This window comes from Pangasianodon hypophthalmus, chromosome 27 (assembly GCF_027358585.1).
Source record: "Pangasianodon hypophthalmus isolate fPanHyp1 chromosome 27, fPanHyp1.pri, whole genome shotgun sequence".
Lineage (NCBI taxonomy): Eukaryota > Metazoa > Chordata > Actinopteri > Siluriformes > Pangasiidae > Pangasianodon > Pangasianodon hypophthalmus.
This window is the reverse complement of record NC_069736.1, coordinates 10,328,870-10,347,464: the sequence shown is the minus strand read 5'-3', so window position 1 is coordinate 10,347,464 and position 18,595 is coordinate 10,328,870. Positions and strand designations below refer to the sequence as shown.

At 38.8% G+C, this 18,595-nt stretch overlaps 1 protein-coding gene across 1 annotated transcript; it reads right to left on the bottom strand.

The window, feature by feature from the left end:
- Window positions 1–709: 709 nt before the first annotated feature.
- On the bottom strand, window positions 710–12,967 carry taok3b (TAO kinase 3b). The gene is made up of 8 exons (XM_026922013.3): window positions 12,583–12,967; window positions 11,324–11,560; window positions 9,278–9,406; window positions 8,574–8,777; window positions 8,090–8,329; window positions 5,860–6,072; window positions 3,228–3,410; window positions 710–3,033 (listed from the first exon to the last, which is right to left on the bottom strand). The coding sequence occupies exons 2-8, from the start codon at window positions 11,507–11,509 to the stop codon at window positions 2,872–2,874; spliced, it is 1,317 nt and encodes a 438-aa protein (XP_026777814.3). The 5' UTR covers window positions 11,510–11,560; window positions 12,583–12,967; the 3' UTR covers window positions 710–2,871.
- Window positions 12,968–18,595: the final 5,628 nt, after the last annotated feature.

The window sequence follows — 18,595 nt, the reverse complement described above, 5'->3', positions numbered from 1 at the left end:
TTGCCCACAGTATTAATTGTGTTTTTTTTTTGTTGATGATTCCATAATTTTTTCCTCAACATTGAGTGATTCCATAATTTTTTCCTCTACTTGATTTGGAAAAAGATATGCCATTAAAAAGATATGCCATTAATAAAAAAAATGTCCTTGAATTTTTTTTATGTATATTTCACAAACCAGAATGTTAAGCTATTGAACAAAACCTTTTTTGTGTCATATCTGTGATTTGTTTGTTTGCTATAAAGTAAAAAAGCTGGGTGAACCTCCTGTAAGTGTGGTGATTCCATAATTTTTGCCAGGGGTTGTATTTATAATATTTTTTTCAAGTACATGTTGGCATAAGTTTTTTTCCTCTGCTCAGCTGCAGTGTTAAAAGGAATATATTAACTTTGTTTTGGGATTCTGTACTTTTTCCTACTTTTCCAGCTGAATGTTTTGGGAATGTTATAGTTTCTACACAGTAAAAAAAAAAAATGTTGGATTGTTATTTTTAACCCAATTGCTCGGTTACACATATCAGGTAGTTTAGTTGGGTTATTTGTTTCATTATTGTGTTAATTTGTTAACAACCCAACATGTTGGTTTAGATTCTGGTCTTGTGACAGCATTTTAAATTTTAATGGTCCAGCTTGTAATGGACAGAACAGATCTGATAAATGAATAAACTCATTCCCAGTCGGTTACATAAAGTTAACAGATTTTATTTTTGTAAGCTTATTAGGTCCGTTACTGTAGTGCATATACCAAAATAGCCTCTTACCCAATTAAGATAAAATTTAAAATGAGTGCATTTTCGTGTATAACATCTTTTCTGTTAGTTACTGTTAATCATTGTTAAGACATAACATTATTCACAAAAGAGCACTCTCTATTAGGGTAGCTCCAAACAGCGCATGAAACCTCATAGTTATATTTATAGTTAAAATTGATTGAGCACTAAACTATGCACCATTACATGTGACATTTTCTATTTCTGTATCAGAATTTGTACCTCATAACACTTGCTTGTTTAGCCATTTCCAGTGGTTACTCATTTAACTCTACTATTCTTTTGTATGGACCCTTACTTTTTTCATGTGTATCGCACATTCAGAAATCCATTATCAGTAATATACAGTTATGAACACCTTAAGTGCTGAATGGATAGATACTAATTTATTGCACTTACATGAGTTTTTAGTAACCTCTATATAGCTTGAAATTACAAAAAAAGAAAATATGTTTTCATCACATATCAATAGCCAACAAAAACTTCATTCAGTTTATTCATTAAAACATCACTTCACTTGTGCAATGGCAGTTTCAACAATGGCTTTGTTTGAAAACAGGCCTGTAATGACAGTCACAAAATATGAAACTGAATGGCATCCCTTAGCTTGAGTTCCACAATGTTATGTGCCAGGTATGCATAGTGTGACACAAGTGTTTTTTTTTTTTTAAAAAAGATATGAATCTTTAGGGCTTAAAAAGATATTAATTGCCCTGGCCCCACATAATGCTTTCTAAAGTATTTGCTTGCAAATTACCACTTCTTAAGAATTACTTTGTAAGAATTACTTAAATTCTTAATCAACTTCTTAAGAATTACTTAGTAAGATTTACTTCTTAAAAAGCTGATTAACTTTTTTTTTGTTGTTTCTCAACACCAACTAGACAGGAATCTTGCCAAAAAGAACCATAATAGATTTTGTTGTTACATTACAAGTGAAACTGGTAATTCTCCGTTTTGCTTACAAAAATAGTTTGCCTTCCATTGTCACCACTGAATAAGATTCCCATATTTATTTTGGCAAAGACTGACCAATACACGTGTAAACCCCTATTTAGATTATCATATACAAATATTTATATAAAATTTTTACAACACAAATTGCACCATTTTTTTTGCCTGTACAAGAGCATTGATAACGCCACACTGAATGAGTCACAATTCAACAAACTATGATGTCACCTGGGCAAAAGAAAGGAAACTAAAACATTCATAACATAACTTAAAGGCATTTGGCAATTTGGCAATCTTTCATATCAAAGATAAAGCTTATGTTCAGTATCAATAGCCATGAAACAAAACTGCTATGGACCACTTTTATTTACAGACAGCTAAAATCTCTGACAGATCCATGCTCCACTTCACAACCTGAATTTGTCTTTTAAAGTGCATGCAATAATACCAGGAAGGAATCTTGACTGCATTGATTTGTTGTAGTAATTAAAAAAAATGATGCCAATTAATTTAGGATACTGAACAATGATTAAATTATAGTGCCTATTTTTTTCCCTTTTAAAAAAGAGGTGTGTGTTCTACCACAATATGAAAGTAACTGAATGCTCTCAATATAGTCACTATATTTTAAAATCTGACACTGTTTCAAAACCTGCCTTTGCTTACAGCTTTCGCCAACAGTATTCACATTTGCTGTGAGAAACAAAGACAAAAACAGCTAATAGCCACGGTGAAGACGGAGGACACATTCTACAGTCACAATGTCCTTTGATAACACCAAAGGCATTTTCACACAATATGTTCACTTTACATGTTGGGTTCATACTTAAACATATCAAAGTGCTTACTTGTACTAAAATATCCTGAATTACTGATTTTAATACCAAAAGTGGGTCGACGGCATGGAGAAAAGTTCTGTTCTTCTAGATTTAGCTCTGTTGCTTTCTGAGCTCCATTAAGTCACTTGTGTCGGCTGCAGATTATGTTCCAATTTCAGAAGTTCCCCCAGCCAGTAATTAAGATTTTAAAAGACAGATCCAGCATGGTCACTGTAAAGGTGATCTTGGTAAATCCAGTAGTTAGTGACAGTACAGGCACAACATATCCAGAGACATCAGCATCAAATGGCCCTGCCAGCCTAGGTTTGATCATCTGTCATCTTCCTTGGGAAAGTCAAATGAGGCCAAGCTTCCAAAACCCAATCGGGAGCTCTCCACATCAAAGGTCTCCAGCTCTCGCTCTTGGCGCTCAAATAAATTTTTGACTTTTTCGGTCCGCTCTTTCTGAAGTGCAGCCAGTTCCTCTTCAATCTGCAGTCAAAATGTAGTGGATTGTTATTTGCATATATGCTTTACTATGATAGTCCCCAGATTTAAAAAATACATGTAGGGCAAAACATACAAAAGCACTATAGGTTAGACTGGTACATGCGTATGTGATAAATATTCCTATTTTCTATTGGTCAACTGGTCTATGCGTTTTAGTGTAAAGTAACAAGGCTCACTTTCTGTTCCAGGTGAGCCCTGCGCAAGGATGCTTTCTGCTCCAACTTCTGCATGTCTCGCTCATGCTGGGCCTCAGCCTGCTCCTTCGTCTTGCTTTGGTAGGCATCCAGAAGCTCCATCTCCTGCTGCAACTGCCGCTTCAAGGCCTGGCACTCGGCCTCCTGCTCAGCTTCCAGACGTAGCTGCATAAAAAAGAGACCACACAGTGATAGAGGGGGATAATTTTCACAATACAATTTTGGTTTTTTTTTTGCACATATTTTATTTAGTAAATACTGGGTGTGGAGATTTCAGGTTATGGCAGCCACCTAGTTGGACGTGTTTTGCACTGCTTTGCTACAACTTCTGATAATTGCTACTTGATTTGGCAAAAAATAAGGGAGCTCTTTTCTGGACACTATGACGTCAGCTTTTAGCAAATCAAGCAAAGATAAAGGAATGTGTAAAGGACATTAGACATTGGATGCTTATTAACTTAATTCTGACAAGACAGAAGTACTACTAGGACCACATGCAGCAAGAAGTAGGCTTTCTGATTACATAATATCTCTGGATGGCTTTTCTGTTTCATCATGTCCAGCAGTACAAGACCTTGGTGTGATTATCGACTCTAGTCTTTCTTTTGAAGCTCATGTAGATATTATAACTAGGATTGCTTTCTTTCATCTCAGAAATATTGCTAAAATAAGAAATATATTGTCACTACATGATGCAGAAAAAATTTGTTCATGCTTTCGTTACCTCTAGGTTGGATTATTGTAATGCCTTGCTGTCTGGATGCTCTAGTAGATGCATAAACAAGCTCCAGTTAGTCCAAAATGCAACAGTGAGAGTCCTTACTAGAACCTTAATATATGACCACATCACCCCTATCTTATCCACACTGCATTGGCTCCCAATCAAATTTCGTATTGATTATAAAATACTACTATTGACTTATAAAGCACTGAATGGTCTCGTGCCTCAGTACCTGAGTGAACTTTTGGTCTTATATGATCTACCCCGCCTACTTTCAAAAGATCAAAAGATACAGGCTATTTGTTGGTACCTCGAATATTGAAGGCTGCAGCAGGGCGTAGAGCTTTCTCTTACAAAGCCCCACAGTTATGGAACAGCCTTCCAATTTGTGTTCAGGGCTCAGACACAGTATCAGTGTTTAATTCTAGGCTGAAAACATATTTGTTTAATCAAGCCTTTTGTGAATAGGTAAAGGAACAGATCTGGAGGGTTCACAGGCATAGAGTGTTGTGGTGAACTGGGATGTTTGGATGCTGTCGCCCCCCACTCTTATGCATTCACTCAGGTTTATTGATGGTGGAGTGGCTGGCCGCTTTATGTCCCAGGGCGCCCTCATTTCTGTTACCTTCTGGTTCTCCCTTTTAGTTTTGCTGTTCTCCCTTTTAGTCCCTGCTTGCACTCTGCACGCAAAGTACATTGTCCTTAACCATTACAGGACAAAATCTTACCTAACAATCTCTCCCTCTTTCTCTCTCTCTCTCTCTCTCTCTCTCTCTCTGTCAAGCTACACATGCTACTCCTGAGATACCAAGACAAAAATTTGGGTCTCTTAGATATTTTCTCAAATCATACCAGTTTTTAATAGTATGCTTAACAACTGGATTACCAGTCTGCCTCTGCAGTTTATACACACACACACACACACACACACACACATATATATATATATATATATATATATATATATATATATATATATATATATATATATATGACATATTATAAGTTACTGTCTAATTTTTACATTGGTGCAGCCATTTTTTTGTCTCTAAATGTAAATGATATGTGTGTTCCCTGTGTATAAAAGCAAATAAATATATTGTTGGAAAAAAAATATTGGGTGTTTTTAACACAATTTCAACTTACTTTTCAAACTTTAATAATGCAACGAAGGTCCTTTTGAGTATGGTGTTAATAGACAGTTTTCGTCTGTCCTTAGAAGTTACTACAGCAATAACTGCAATAGCAATTAGTATTAGAAGCTAAGCTATTACATGAAGGAATTACAACAGGAACCATTTCTCTGAATATATTTTGTTGTGATGTTAGTTACTGCCACTAGTGGGCAGTAGATAAGGTGTCTTTTTAGTCATATACTGGACACAGTATGAACCCTACTGAACCCTAAATCAGTAGTACACAACTTCCAGTGCTTATGCTCACGATGAATTACAATTATGAAAAACTAAGCTAACAGCACTGTGACAGGGCAGCCACTCCACACAAGTGATTGCACGAACTTTAACTGACTGTGCAAACACACAGTACAAAGCTAACACATTTGGTGATTAAATTTTCTGACATGCCAAAAATTCATCATGGTCACTGACAGGTCAGTAGAACACACTCACTGTGCGTCATTCACACTCACTGCAAGTCTCATGCAATTTAGCCACAATTAAAAAATATTGCCAACTAAACTGTGAAAAAAAAAAATTCAAATCAGGTGTATTAGCACAAGGAAATCACCAAACTGTGATGATCTTTGGAAATCGGACAAGTGCTTGTGACCCTTAGAAGGCACAATGCGCACTGACACTGTAAATATTGCTATCAGCTTTCTAGTTAAGTGGCCATAACTTGCTCTTTCATATAAATCTGGGAGTCTCTTACCGCTTGCGAGGCCATCATATCGTTAATGCTCTGCTCATACTGTTCAGCCAGCACAGCAAGCTTGCGTGTCTGCTCTTCCTTCAGAGTCTTCAGCAGGGCTTTGTGGTCACTCTTGGGGGAGACCTCTAGCTGATGGTTCCTCAGAGCTTTGTACTGCTTATTCTGGACCTTACAAGTGTCCTGGAATTGCTTTTTGATCTGCATCTCCAATGCCTGGTTTTTATGGCAGAACAAAAAAACATCTCGGTTTTGTGTAGCATGAAATAAACTGGGATTATCACATTCAAACCAATTCTAGAATTATTATCATGAAATTCTGTATACTTACACAAGACCTTTCACAGATAGAAGACAAATTAATTTTCTCACTGACGTGCCTTAATTTACAAAGCAAATAACAAAATTAAAAATACTGCAGAAATCCAGTGTTTTGTCAAATATTATCCCGATTTCACTCACAATTCATTCATTGGTGAATTTCATATGAATTTCATATCATATGAGAAAGCTCAGTCTGCTTGCCCTGTCCCTTTCTCAAACTATAACCACATATTCTCACTAAACCTACTACAGATTTCCAGTTACAAATTTCAACTATATGACCATGTTGTATATACAGTCATGTGAAAAAATTAGGACACCCCATGAAAGCCTGTGTTTTTTTTAACATAGTTAAACATATGGACATTTGATCTTCATTTTAACAATATTGGGATATTCAAGTAATATAACTAAACAAATAAAACCAAATAAAAGTCTTTTTAAAATGATCTGTAAAATGTAATTTAAAAAAAAAGGAAAAGTAAGGACACCCCCACATTTTTTTGTACTTAAAATGGCTAAAATTACCTACAGGTGTATCACATCAGGTGCAAATTATTAGAACATCATTACAGAGCATTTTGAAGGAGGCTTGCCTTATTTAAACCTCAGACATTTAGTTTGGTTTGCTCTTAATTGTTGAAGTGAGAGGTATCACTGTGGTGAGATCCAAAGAGCTCTCTGAGACCTTCAGAAAGAAAATTGTTGATGCTTATGAGTCTGGTAAGGGATATGAAAAGATCTCAAAAGAATTTGTAATCAGCCATTCCACTTTCCGGAAAATCATTTACAAGTGGAGAACATTTAAAACAACTGCCAACATGGCCAGGTCAGGCCGTCCAAGCAAACTCACCCCAAGATCAGACCACAAGATGCTTAAAGAAGTCTCCAAAAACCCTAAAATATCATCACGGGACCTACAGCAAGCTCTTGCTACAGTTGATGTCAACTGAGCCTGCACAACTTTAATTATCATGGGAGGTGTGCAAGGAGGAAACCTTTGCTGTCTAAGAAAAACATGAGAGCAAGACTGAAGTTTGCCAGTGAACACATAGACAAAGGCCAAGACTTCTGGAATAATATGCTTTGCACAGATGAGTCTAAAATTGAATAATTTGAACACCATAACAGAGGGCATGTTTGGCGTAAACCAAATACAGCATTTCAGCAAACCCCATACCAACTGTGAAACATGGAGGTGGAAGTGTTATGGTTTGGGGATGCGTTGCTGCAGCAGGACCTCGCCAGCTCACCATCATAGACTCCATTATGAATTCTACATTGTATCAGAAGGTGCTTGAGAAACATGTGAGACCATCTGTCACAAAATTGAAGCTGAAGCAGAACTGGACCTTGCAACATGACAATGACCCAAAAATATACCAGTAAATCCACCAAGGACTGGCTGAAAAGTAAAAAATGGAGAGTTCTGGAATGGCCAAGTCAAAGCCCAGATCTAAATCCTAGAGATCCTGTGGGGTGATTTGAAACAGACTATGTATGCAAGAAACCCCTCAAACATCACACACCTGAAGGAATTCTGCATTGATCAGTGGGGGAAACTTTCTTCCAGTCGATGTCAGAAACTGTTAGATGGCTACAAGAAACATCTCATTGAAGTTATTTCAGCCAAAGGGGGAAACACTAGCTATTAGGGCATAGGGTGTCCTCAGTTGAAATACTCATTTTTGTTGATTTCTTTTGTTTAATAAGTGAAAACAAAGTGATTTTTTTGTTATTTACATGCAATTACATCACTTTCATCTACTGGTACAAATTAAAACAAGATCAGAAATTGACATGTTGACATTTCTTAAAAAAGAACTGAATATTTAATGGGGTGTCCTAATTTTTTCACATGACTGTATTTCACTCTTCCTAGGCCCTATGAACTAGGTACTACGTGAACCTTGAGGTTCCTGGGCTGCTGCCGGCGCTCTAGTGCGTGTTTCCTGTGCAGCTCTCTCTGGCGTCGGTTGTTGTATTCCTCCTGGTTCTCCAGTTCAGTGTGATGCTGCAAACGGATCAGCTCCATGCGAAGCCTGTGCAGACACTCCAACTGCCGTCGCTCCAGGTCCTGTGTGGACTCATCTTGCCGGATCATCAACGCATGCTCCATCTCCTTCTGCAGCTTCTTCTTGTTCAGCTCCTGGGACACAAGGGCAAACATTTTCTTAAAGTTGTAAGAGCAACATGATAGAAATAAACCAGATCTGGTCCATATCTAATAATATATATTTTTAAAATCTTTTAAAATTGTGCATGTAGTAATTCACATACTTGTTGTATTTCACAGATGTAGTTCTTCATGGAGGCAAATATTTTCTCCAAGTCCCACCATGACATTGTAAGAAAGTTTGCTAGAAATGAAATATGTGCACTTTACAACTTACCTCCCGCATCTGTTCCTGTTCAAACTCATGTTTTTTTATGAGGCTTCGTCTCTTCAGAGCACGGCAGCTTCTTTCATAGATGAGCCTCTGCTGGTTGAGCAGCTGTGCCTCTTCCTCAGCCTGTGAGCGCTGCATTGTCTCCTTGTGGCGTGACAGCCTCTCCTGCTTCTCCTCCTTTGGTGTGCTAAGGTCCTCATTCATCTCCTGCAGAAGTATTGCTACATTCAAGCCAATTATACTCACTCACTCACTCACTTTCAGTAACCACTTTATTCTGGTTAGGATCGCTGTAGACCCAGTGCCTATCCCTGGAACACTGCTCATGAGGCGGGAATACACCCTGGATGGCAAGGCACCATGAACACACATTCATACATTTATTCGCACTTAGGGGCAATTAATTTTTGGGAGGTGGGAGGAAAACGGAGAACTAGGAGGACACCCATGTGGACATGGGTAGAACATGCACAGAAACTGTGTAAGCCAAGCTCAGGGTTTAGCCTGGAGACCTCAGTAAACCAGAGGTCAGGGATCTTGGAGCTGTGAGGGGGCAACAGCTACGACTAAACTGGGACAAAATTAGGTAAAATGTAAAACCAAGTTTAAAGACAAGTTTATATACACACTGTATATTTTTTGAAGGCCTCCTCATAATTAAAAATCATAATGCAAAGTGTAGCAGGAGCATTTTTGTCACCACTTACTTCCTTCATCCTGTCCCTGCACAGTCTGTACTGTTTTTTCTGTGTGTCCAAGAAGGTGGTCAGCTCCTTCTTCTGTTGGACCAAGATTTGTTGCTGGATTCTCTTCTCCTCCGCGGCTGATGCCTTCATCTGTAGTGGGATAAAACCTGACTGGTCAATGATTACCTTAAATCTATTGAATGAATTTTCCCATTCAATCTAGTAGTCCATTGCTTGTTAATGAATTGCAAATAAACTCTATATTTCATAATATAAATTGTTTACAAATATTAGATGTTAAGAGATATTCTATAAAATAAAGTATAATATTTATAGAGAAATAAATAGATCTTGCATGCACAGGCAAGATAAATGCAAGCCACAATTTAGTTACATACAGTGCCTCCAGAACGTATTAACCCCCAATAATTATTTATTTATTATTTTATTATTATATTTGTGTTATATTGCAACATCAACTTTAAGCATATCAGAATGGGACGTTATCCTGCTCCTTTTGAAGCGACTCTCTTACAGAAATAAAACTATTTGATACGTATAAAAGTAATTGATAAGTATTCACCCCCTTAGTGTGAACTGTCCTTTTTCAGCAATTACAGATTTGAGTTGTCTCGGATGTGTGAGCTTTGCACATTTTGATTTTGACATTTTTCCATTCCTCAATGCAAATTTTCTCCAAACTCTGCCAAATTATATGGAGAATGTTGGTGGACAGCAATTTTCAGGTCGTGTCATAGATTTTGAATTGGATGTAAGTATGGGCCCCGACCCAACCATTCCAAAACACAAGCCTTCTTTTTTTTTTTTTCCAAGTGATTCCTTTGTAGTTTTGCCCTGTGCTTTGGTTCACCGTCCTGTTGGAACAGATATTTTGCCCTAAATGCAGATGTTTGGCTGACTGGAACAGGTTCTCCTCAAAAATTCGGCTCAATTTGGCTCACCCATGTTGCCTGTGATGGCAACAAGCTTTCCAGTTCCCCCTGCTGAAAAGCGACCCTAGAGCATGCTGCGACCACCAATGTGCCTGAGGTGTTACCTGGGTGTTGAGCTGTATTTAGTTTAGGCCAAACTTTATCCTTTGGCTTTAGATCAAATGGCTCAACCTTTGTCTCATCAGATCACAAAATCTTTTTTTAAAAGCTCTTAGATTTTCTAAAATAGCCTTCCTCAGAATCGGCTTTCTTCTGGCCACTCTCCCATAGAGGCCGGATCTGTGAAGAGCTATGATATTGTTGAGGTACGCAAAGGTTCTCCTATTTCAGCCAGTAAACTCTGTAACCCCTTTAGTATTGTAGTTGGACTCTTGGACCCTTCTTGCCCAAGCACTCAGTTTGGCTAGTGTTTGGTAGAGTTTGGTCTGTGCCATATTTTTTCTGCTTTGTTATAATGGATTTTGCAGTGCTCTTAAAAAGTTTCAAAGCTTTGCTGATGTTTTAATAACCTTCTTTTTTCCTCCTAACAACTTCATCTTGAAGCTTCATGGGCAGCTCCTTGGTCACCATGAGATCAGGACTGATTTGATCTGCCATTTTAGCTGTGAGACCTCTCAAAGTCAGAGATATTTATTGCACAAGCATACAACTGGACAACATTTAAAAATTAATTACCCTGTTTAACATATTTAGTGTGAGCTCTCAAATAATACTAGCTCTCATTAATACTAGTTTAGATTACTAATTTAGAATGCTAAAAGAAAGGGGGTGAGTACTTTTATGTAATCACTTATACAGTTTTTAGACTTTTTATTTTTTAAAGAAATAATTCTGAGGATATCTACATACTTTCTTAATTTTATTTCTGTAGAAAGTCACCTTAAAAGAGCAGAAAAAACACCCCATTGTAATAGACTAATAGAGAGAAATAAATCACGTACTGGGGTACTTTCTGGAGGCACTGTACATATAGTTTGGCAACTAAATATACCAGATAACTGAGTATCCAAAAAAACAAACAAACAAACAAAAAAAACATATGCATGAAGTAGCCTTGCGCTAATGAAACCTTTTAAAGAATGCACTGTTCCTCTTGATCTAGGACTCAGTTTACCTCCTTATCCAACTGGGCAGCCTGCTTCTTGGCTAGCCGCTCCAGTTCAATGTAAGTGTTGTTGGCCTGGGTCTCTACTTCCTTCTGCAGCCGGAGCTTGTGCTCATCCATCTCGGCCTTCAGCTTGTTCTCCAGCGCGATCAGCTGCTTCTGGTGCTGCCGCCGCATGCGTTTGTACCCTGACATCTGCTCCCGCCACACAGAGTCCTGCTCATGCTCCTGGATCTCCTTGCTGACCTGCAAGCAAGCACACACATGAGTTTATTCACACTTGTAGAGATATCATAAATTGTTATTCTCTTAGTTGCCCTGTGTGGCTGTAAAAGAATCCTTAAACAAGTGTGGCAGTTGACTGGTGGGTATCATACCTAAAATATGCTTGACAGCAGCAACCAAAATGCAAAAGTCCAGAATAAAGTGGAATGAACGATGAAGATTTATACATTCATCTCAGACTGTCTAGAGAATTCGGTGCGAAGAGAATTCCTCATAAACTTGCAAATACTATGCACATAGCTGCTGGTCATGGTTCCAAGTCAGAGGTTCTGGACTGAAGTACATTGTCAATGCTGAATATCTAAGCTGCTTTTATGGCCCAGAGCGATTGCATGAATTGAGGATATTACCATAGCATACATCCTCTAATGCAAGGAGCTTTTCTTTGGCTTTAACCTTGGCAAGGAAATTAATACCTTACACCTTACAGCAAATTTAAGAATGAACAGCTGATCAGTTGCAAGCCACCGCTGAGAATTAGCTATGGGCTAAACTAAGCTAAGCTACAGCCTCAATATGCCTAGGCATATTAAAACTAGGCCTAGTAATTTAATTCATATCATAATCCTTTTCTTAAGGATTAACCAAGGTAAAAGAAAAGTCACCAACCTAACATGGGCCTGACTGAAAATCAAACTGACATGCATCATACTTGAATTAAAAAAAGACATGACATCATACATGATATGTAAAGAAAAAAATCTCAAGCAACATTCCCAACTAACGAAGCGAGAAAAGAAGAAAAAATAATAATAAGGCTTAACATTTTCAGCGCGTTTTGATTTACACATAACGAGAAGAAAATGAAAGACAGGGAGAGAGACGTGAATGGGGGAGGAGGAAGAGAATGAGAGGGGGAAAGGGCTTATTAACAAGATGTGGTTGCCATAGCTACAGATGCGGGGCCTGAGCGAGCGGCCTGCTCCTTCTTATGCAAAGAAATAATAAAGCGGACAGAGAAGCGGAAAGGAGATCCAGCCTACCGAACACGCCGGTGCGACGGTGGCGAAGGGCGCGCGGATGCTGCAGGGGCTCTAACTTTAGCGTCGGCGCGCGCAGCTTCGGGGAGAAGAAGCAGGCCGCGGCTCTGGCCCGGCGCGCCCGTCTCGAGCCTCATCCCTCACTCCAGCATCCTCCTTCTGCTGCAGGGGGGGAGCGAACACGCGAGCCACGGATGATGTTGGGGGGTGGGCACCAGCCGCGCGCTCCGCCGCCGCTGCTGCTGCTGAGGATGAGGATGCTGTTGAGGAGGAGGAGGAGGAGGAGGAGGATAATGCCGCTGCTGCCGCCGACGATGATGATGCTGCTGCGTCTCCCTGCGTCCCGCGTAAGGCATAGTTCGCGCGCGGCATCCTCTACCTCGCTCCGTTTCCTCCCCTCCCCAACCCGCGGCGTTCAGCGTTCGCTGATCACGGGCTTCGCGCGGCGCTCCTGACCGCGAGCGAACGCTGCATGGCGGCGGATGTCGCGCGGAACTGCACGCCGAGGAGGAGGAGGATGAGAGAGAGAGAGAGAGAGAAGAAGAAGAAGAAGCTTTCTGGGGAGGAATATCGGGGGGAGGTGAGGAGGAGGAGGACGGGGAGAGGAAGAGGCGGAGGCAAACGGATCCGGTGGGAAAGGGTGAATTATGCAATGCCCGGCGCAACCGGGCCAAAGATACATGTACAGACCGATTCTTCTGCTCTGAGCTCTTAATATGCACACCAGTTTATTACTATAATGTCAGACCTTTCCTATCTGTCATCTGTAGTGCAGGTTCATGAAAAAAAAAAAAAAAAAACGGCCATTTTAATATTTTCTGGGAGTTCATTCAGATTTCTCTGAGGGGCAAGACACACAAAGGCCTATGTCAGGGCTGCAATGCGACCACAAAGCCCAAACTGCCAAATAAATAACAGCCCAGTATTAAACACCCCAGTATTTCAGTCCTGCATGAAACATAAATAGGCCTACTTCCTGTCTAGGGGTGCAAATCTCAGGCTTCCACACGATTTTAACTAGTAGTGTAACCAATCAAATGTGAAAATGCCATTTAAATTTTCAGGTGACAATGTGGTAGAGTCTTCCAGTTAGTAAATGTCCAGAGAGTACACAGTAATTTGTATTTAGCCAATAGTTAACAAGCATAATACAGTAGCTAGTCTGTTATGAAAGTGCTATTAGTAACTAGTGCATCATTATTATCATTAGCATCATGATAGGCATCACTACACCACATTGAACTGTGTGGGCTAACATTACATACAATATTTTGCTGAGGTGTTCCTTTCTGTTAATAGGTATTTTTTAAGTTGTGTATGTATACAATTTACAATGTATACAAAGCATACAATTTGAGGCCTTTCTCCAGCTTGCTAGAAGGGGCTTTGCAAGTATTCTTATACCACAGGGCAGTCGAATTCTCGAATTTAATAGCATATAATAGCATGGCTCTGTCATTATTTCTGGTTCAGTTGTAACATGAATGATGTTTATATTTCACTTGTTCTAATACATTATTTTTTTCTACAGTAGCAGCTCACACCCAAGGACTTGTATGGGCAATGCTCCACATAATCTAAGGCTAATAATAAATCTATTTTTAAAAACTTTATTTTTAAAAAAATATAATCATTGATGTGGTGAAGTCTTCTGGTAGGAAACATTTGTGTCATGAACATTTATGAAGGAGTCCGAGTGTCAGCACTTTCTAACAGTCACAGTGCTTTGTAATGTTTCCCAGCATCAAGGTCTTGAGGACAGAGGAGTTTACACTTTCCAGTTTCTCAGCACAAGCTGCACAGAAAAGGAGATGTGGGTGAGGCAACAACTGTTTATAATGTTAAAATGTAGATAAAAACAGGAGCTTTCTTTTCTTGTGGATGTTCCATAACATTAAATCTAACTATAATTAGTAACCCCAGCTTGTATTATTTTTGTATAACAGCATGGTCTGTTCTTTGTTATTCCTTACATATCTGATGAATATCATTGAAATTCATTGATAGGGGAAGTGGTGGCTCAACTGTTAAGGCTCTAGGTTACTGATCAGAAGAGTGGGGGTTCCAGCCCCAGCACTGCTAAGCTGCCACTGTTGGGGCTTTGAGTAAGGCCGTTAACCCTCTCTGCTCCAGGGGTCCGTATCATGTCTGACCCCAGCTTCCTAACAAGTTGGGATAGGTGAAGAAAAAATTTTTTGGCTATGCTGTAATGTATATGTGACAAATAAAAGCTTCTTCACCCTTAGGAGCTCTTGAAGACACCAACTGCAAAATACCACCATTGCAAGTGTAGTGATGCAGTACTAATACAAAAAAAGTGTTTGAGTCCATTGAACTGCAAATGACAAATGACCACACCATACTTGCTCTGGATGACACAATCCATGTGATCAACATAAAATAAGGAATAGACATGGATTCTGTATAAATACTACTGTTAGTGCTAGAATGAATGCACATTACTCACTAGCTAAACACAGTATCATGCCAGCTGTGAAAAGTAATATTGCTGGGCAATACTTGAATGAGTAGTTTTGCCTCGTCAGTACTGGCAGTACTGTTGGTGGCAGCCATGCAACATTATTCGATTCAGTTTTGTAGCCTCCGGTATTGTGATCAACTTTGTTCAGAATCTGAACTAACAATTTATGATGCTCCAGTTATATTAACAAATGTAACTTTGCCAGTGTATTATGGAATAAGGATGATTTGATTTCTGAGAAGGATGTTTTTTTTCCCATGCTGTGCTTTACCACATGAAGAACTCTCATAAACCTACACATACACATACAAAGATATCATTAGTAAAATGTCACTGGATATGGATGGCTTTCCTACCTGAATTTATTATTATTATTATTATTGGTTCATGTGCTTGACTGATTTGGTCATGACTGACTAAATCTGTGCTGGAAAAGACAAGATTTAGGGTGATTAATTAGTGCTCAGTGCAATTCTCATGTATTTCTGCACACTTCCACTTTTGCGTGCTGTTTCCCTGTATGTCATTTGCCTTTCAAAATAAAGTTTGTTTGTACTTACACCTGGCTTCACCTGGTGTTTGCGTCAAATTAACTGGTGAATTAGAGTGAAACAAAATCTTGCTTGCTTGGTCCGTATTTTGTATGTATTTTCTCAGAATGGCTGGGGAATTTGCTCACTCAAACATTTCCTGTGTGGTGAAGAGATTAAGAGAAAGTGTGTTTGATCTTTTTTAATGTGAAGTTACACATACATACAGTCTAATCTTGGTAAACACCAAGGTAGATGGGCACTTATTTGTTAAAATGGCAAATATAATCATTTCCCACAAATGTGATATTGACATGAGAAAGTCTCTAACCTTCACCCAAACTGGTCTCACCGATAAGGGCCTGCATACACCGATTTTGTGCTCATACAGTTACTGCCTTGAAATAACTGGTACTGTTCCTCTGAATGTAGTAAGACATTTGGGTTTGAGATTTAAAGATGAATATGAGACGATAAATCAGAATTTCAACTTTCATTTCCTGATATTCATATCAAGACATGTTAATCAACTTAGAACATATTTGAACCCACCCATTTTTCAAGTGATCAGAAATATTGGACTGACAGGTGTTTCTTGTTGGCCAGGTGTGCCCTATTAGAGTCATTGTTTAAACAATTAATAGTTCTCAATGTCTACTCTTGGTTTGAGCCCTGGGTTTTGCCTGTGAAGACTGCATTTGTTGTTTGCTGTTAAATGAACATGAAGACCAGAGAGCTGTCTATGGGAGAAAACAAGCCATTTTGCAGCTAAGAAAAGAGGGAAAATTAATCAGAGCCATTGCAAAATCATTGGGCATAGCCAATACAACAATTTGGAATGTTCTGAAAAAGAAAGAAACCACTGGTGTACTAACAAAACAGATCAGCCCAGTAAAACATCAGCAGTTGATGACAAACATTGTGAGAGCCATGAAGAAAAACACAAAAATAAAGGTCAGTGACATCACCAACTACCTCCACAGGGCAGGGGTGAAGGTATCACAATCCACCATTTGAAGAACACTTCCAGAGCAGAAATGTAGAGGCCATACCACAAGATGCAAACCACTCATCAGCAGTAAGAACTGGAAGGCCACATTGGAATTTGCAAAGAAAGAAAGAGATGAGCCACAAAAGTTCTGGAACCAAGATTAACCTCTACCAATGTAACGGAAAGGCAAAAGTGTAGATAAAGAAAGGATCTGCTCATGGTCCAAAACATACAAGCTGATCAGTCAAACACGGTGGAGGTAGTGTCATGGCTTGGGCTTGCATGGCTGCTTCTGGAATGGGCTCATTAATCTTTATTGATGACGTAACTCATGATGGTAGCAGCAGAATGAATTCAGAAGTCTACAGGAACATTCTGTCTGCCAATTTACAGAGAAATACATTCAGACTAATTGGAAGGAACTTCATCATGCAGCAAGACAATGATCCAAAACACACTGCCAATATAACAAAGGACTTCACCAAGGGAAAAAAGTGGATGGTTTTAGACTGGTCAAGTCAATCACCAGACCTCAACCTAAATGAACATGCATTTCACCCCCTGAAGAGAAGACTGAAGGGAGAAACTCCCCAAAACACACAACACCTGAAAGAAGCTACAGTACAAGCCTGGAAAAGCATCACAAAAGAAGAATGCAACAGTTTGGTGATGTCTGTGGGTTGCCGGATTGATGCATTGCAAGCAAGGTATATGCAACCAAATATTAAGTGTTATTTACTTTAATTTACTTTAAAGACTATCCTATACTTTTGCTCAACTGCTTTAAGTTGTTCAACACATCTGGGTATAAATCTCAGAAAATGAAATCTGAAATTCTGAAAATCTATCGTCTCATATTCATCTTTTAATCTCAAACCCAAATATTTTCAGTGTATATTAAAAACAAAACAATTGGCCTTGCTGTTCCAATACTTTCTGACTATATATGAATTTATATGGAGGGAAAGGAATTATTTATTTGATTGATTTGATTTATTTTACATGCTGTTTTTTCTTGATGTCTCTGTTAGCTTCTTGTACAAATCCTTAGACAAACCTGGAAAGTACCATGGCCTGGAGTTGAGCTGCTCTTGTTGGTTTTACCTGCGTTTTGCTGAGAAGACACAAGAGTTCCCCTCCATACACACGATTTGTCTGTTGACCACAGCAACCTCAGACTTGGCATGAAGCTCAGCTTTGCATGAAATGAAATCTGTTGGTGCAAATGTCACTCTAATTCACCAGAAATAGCAGTGAAAACATTGTTTTTGTCTAAACTGTAAGCAGGCTTCAGTTATGCTTTTAGCCTGGGGGTTTCCCATGTGGCTATAAAGTGAAATTCCACAAGCTTACCTGAGTTTTATATATTTTAATTCACTCTTTATGTGTTAATAGTATTTATCATGCAGAAAAAAATTATACTAATGATGCATTCTATCCAGGGCAATAAGAGGTCTAAAAAATCAAACATAAAGCAAGACCACTCAACTTCCTTCCACATAATTCCTCTAGTGTCAATGGTTTCAAAGCATTTGCGTCATATTTTAAAAAAACATTAATGAAAGATGGTTATTGAGAAACTGCTGCAAGGCAGCTTCCTGTTGATCAAAAAAAAAAAATTTATGCTCGGGAATTCAGAAAACATGACATTACAGATATTCCATAGCCTGATGATTCCAACCTTTCACAGTTTAAGAGTTCAAGAGTATGGCATAATTTTTGTTAATACATTTTGTTTACGTAATATTATCTCAGTCAAAGCCAAATACACTCATTCTGCACCTCTCTTGGAATGACTTACTGTAGTAAATATTACAGTGAAAGAATAAAATGTGGAAAACCACCAGTTGAGAGTGAAGAGAGATAAAATAGCATGAGCAGCCATTGCTGCAAGATTGATGTGCTTTCTCCCCCTCACATACATTCACAGAGCATCTTACAACCTCATGACAGTACAGACAGATTCAAATTGCACTGTATATATGTAAATAGTGAACTGTTGTATTCAGCTAC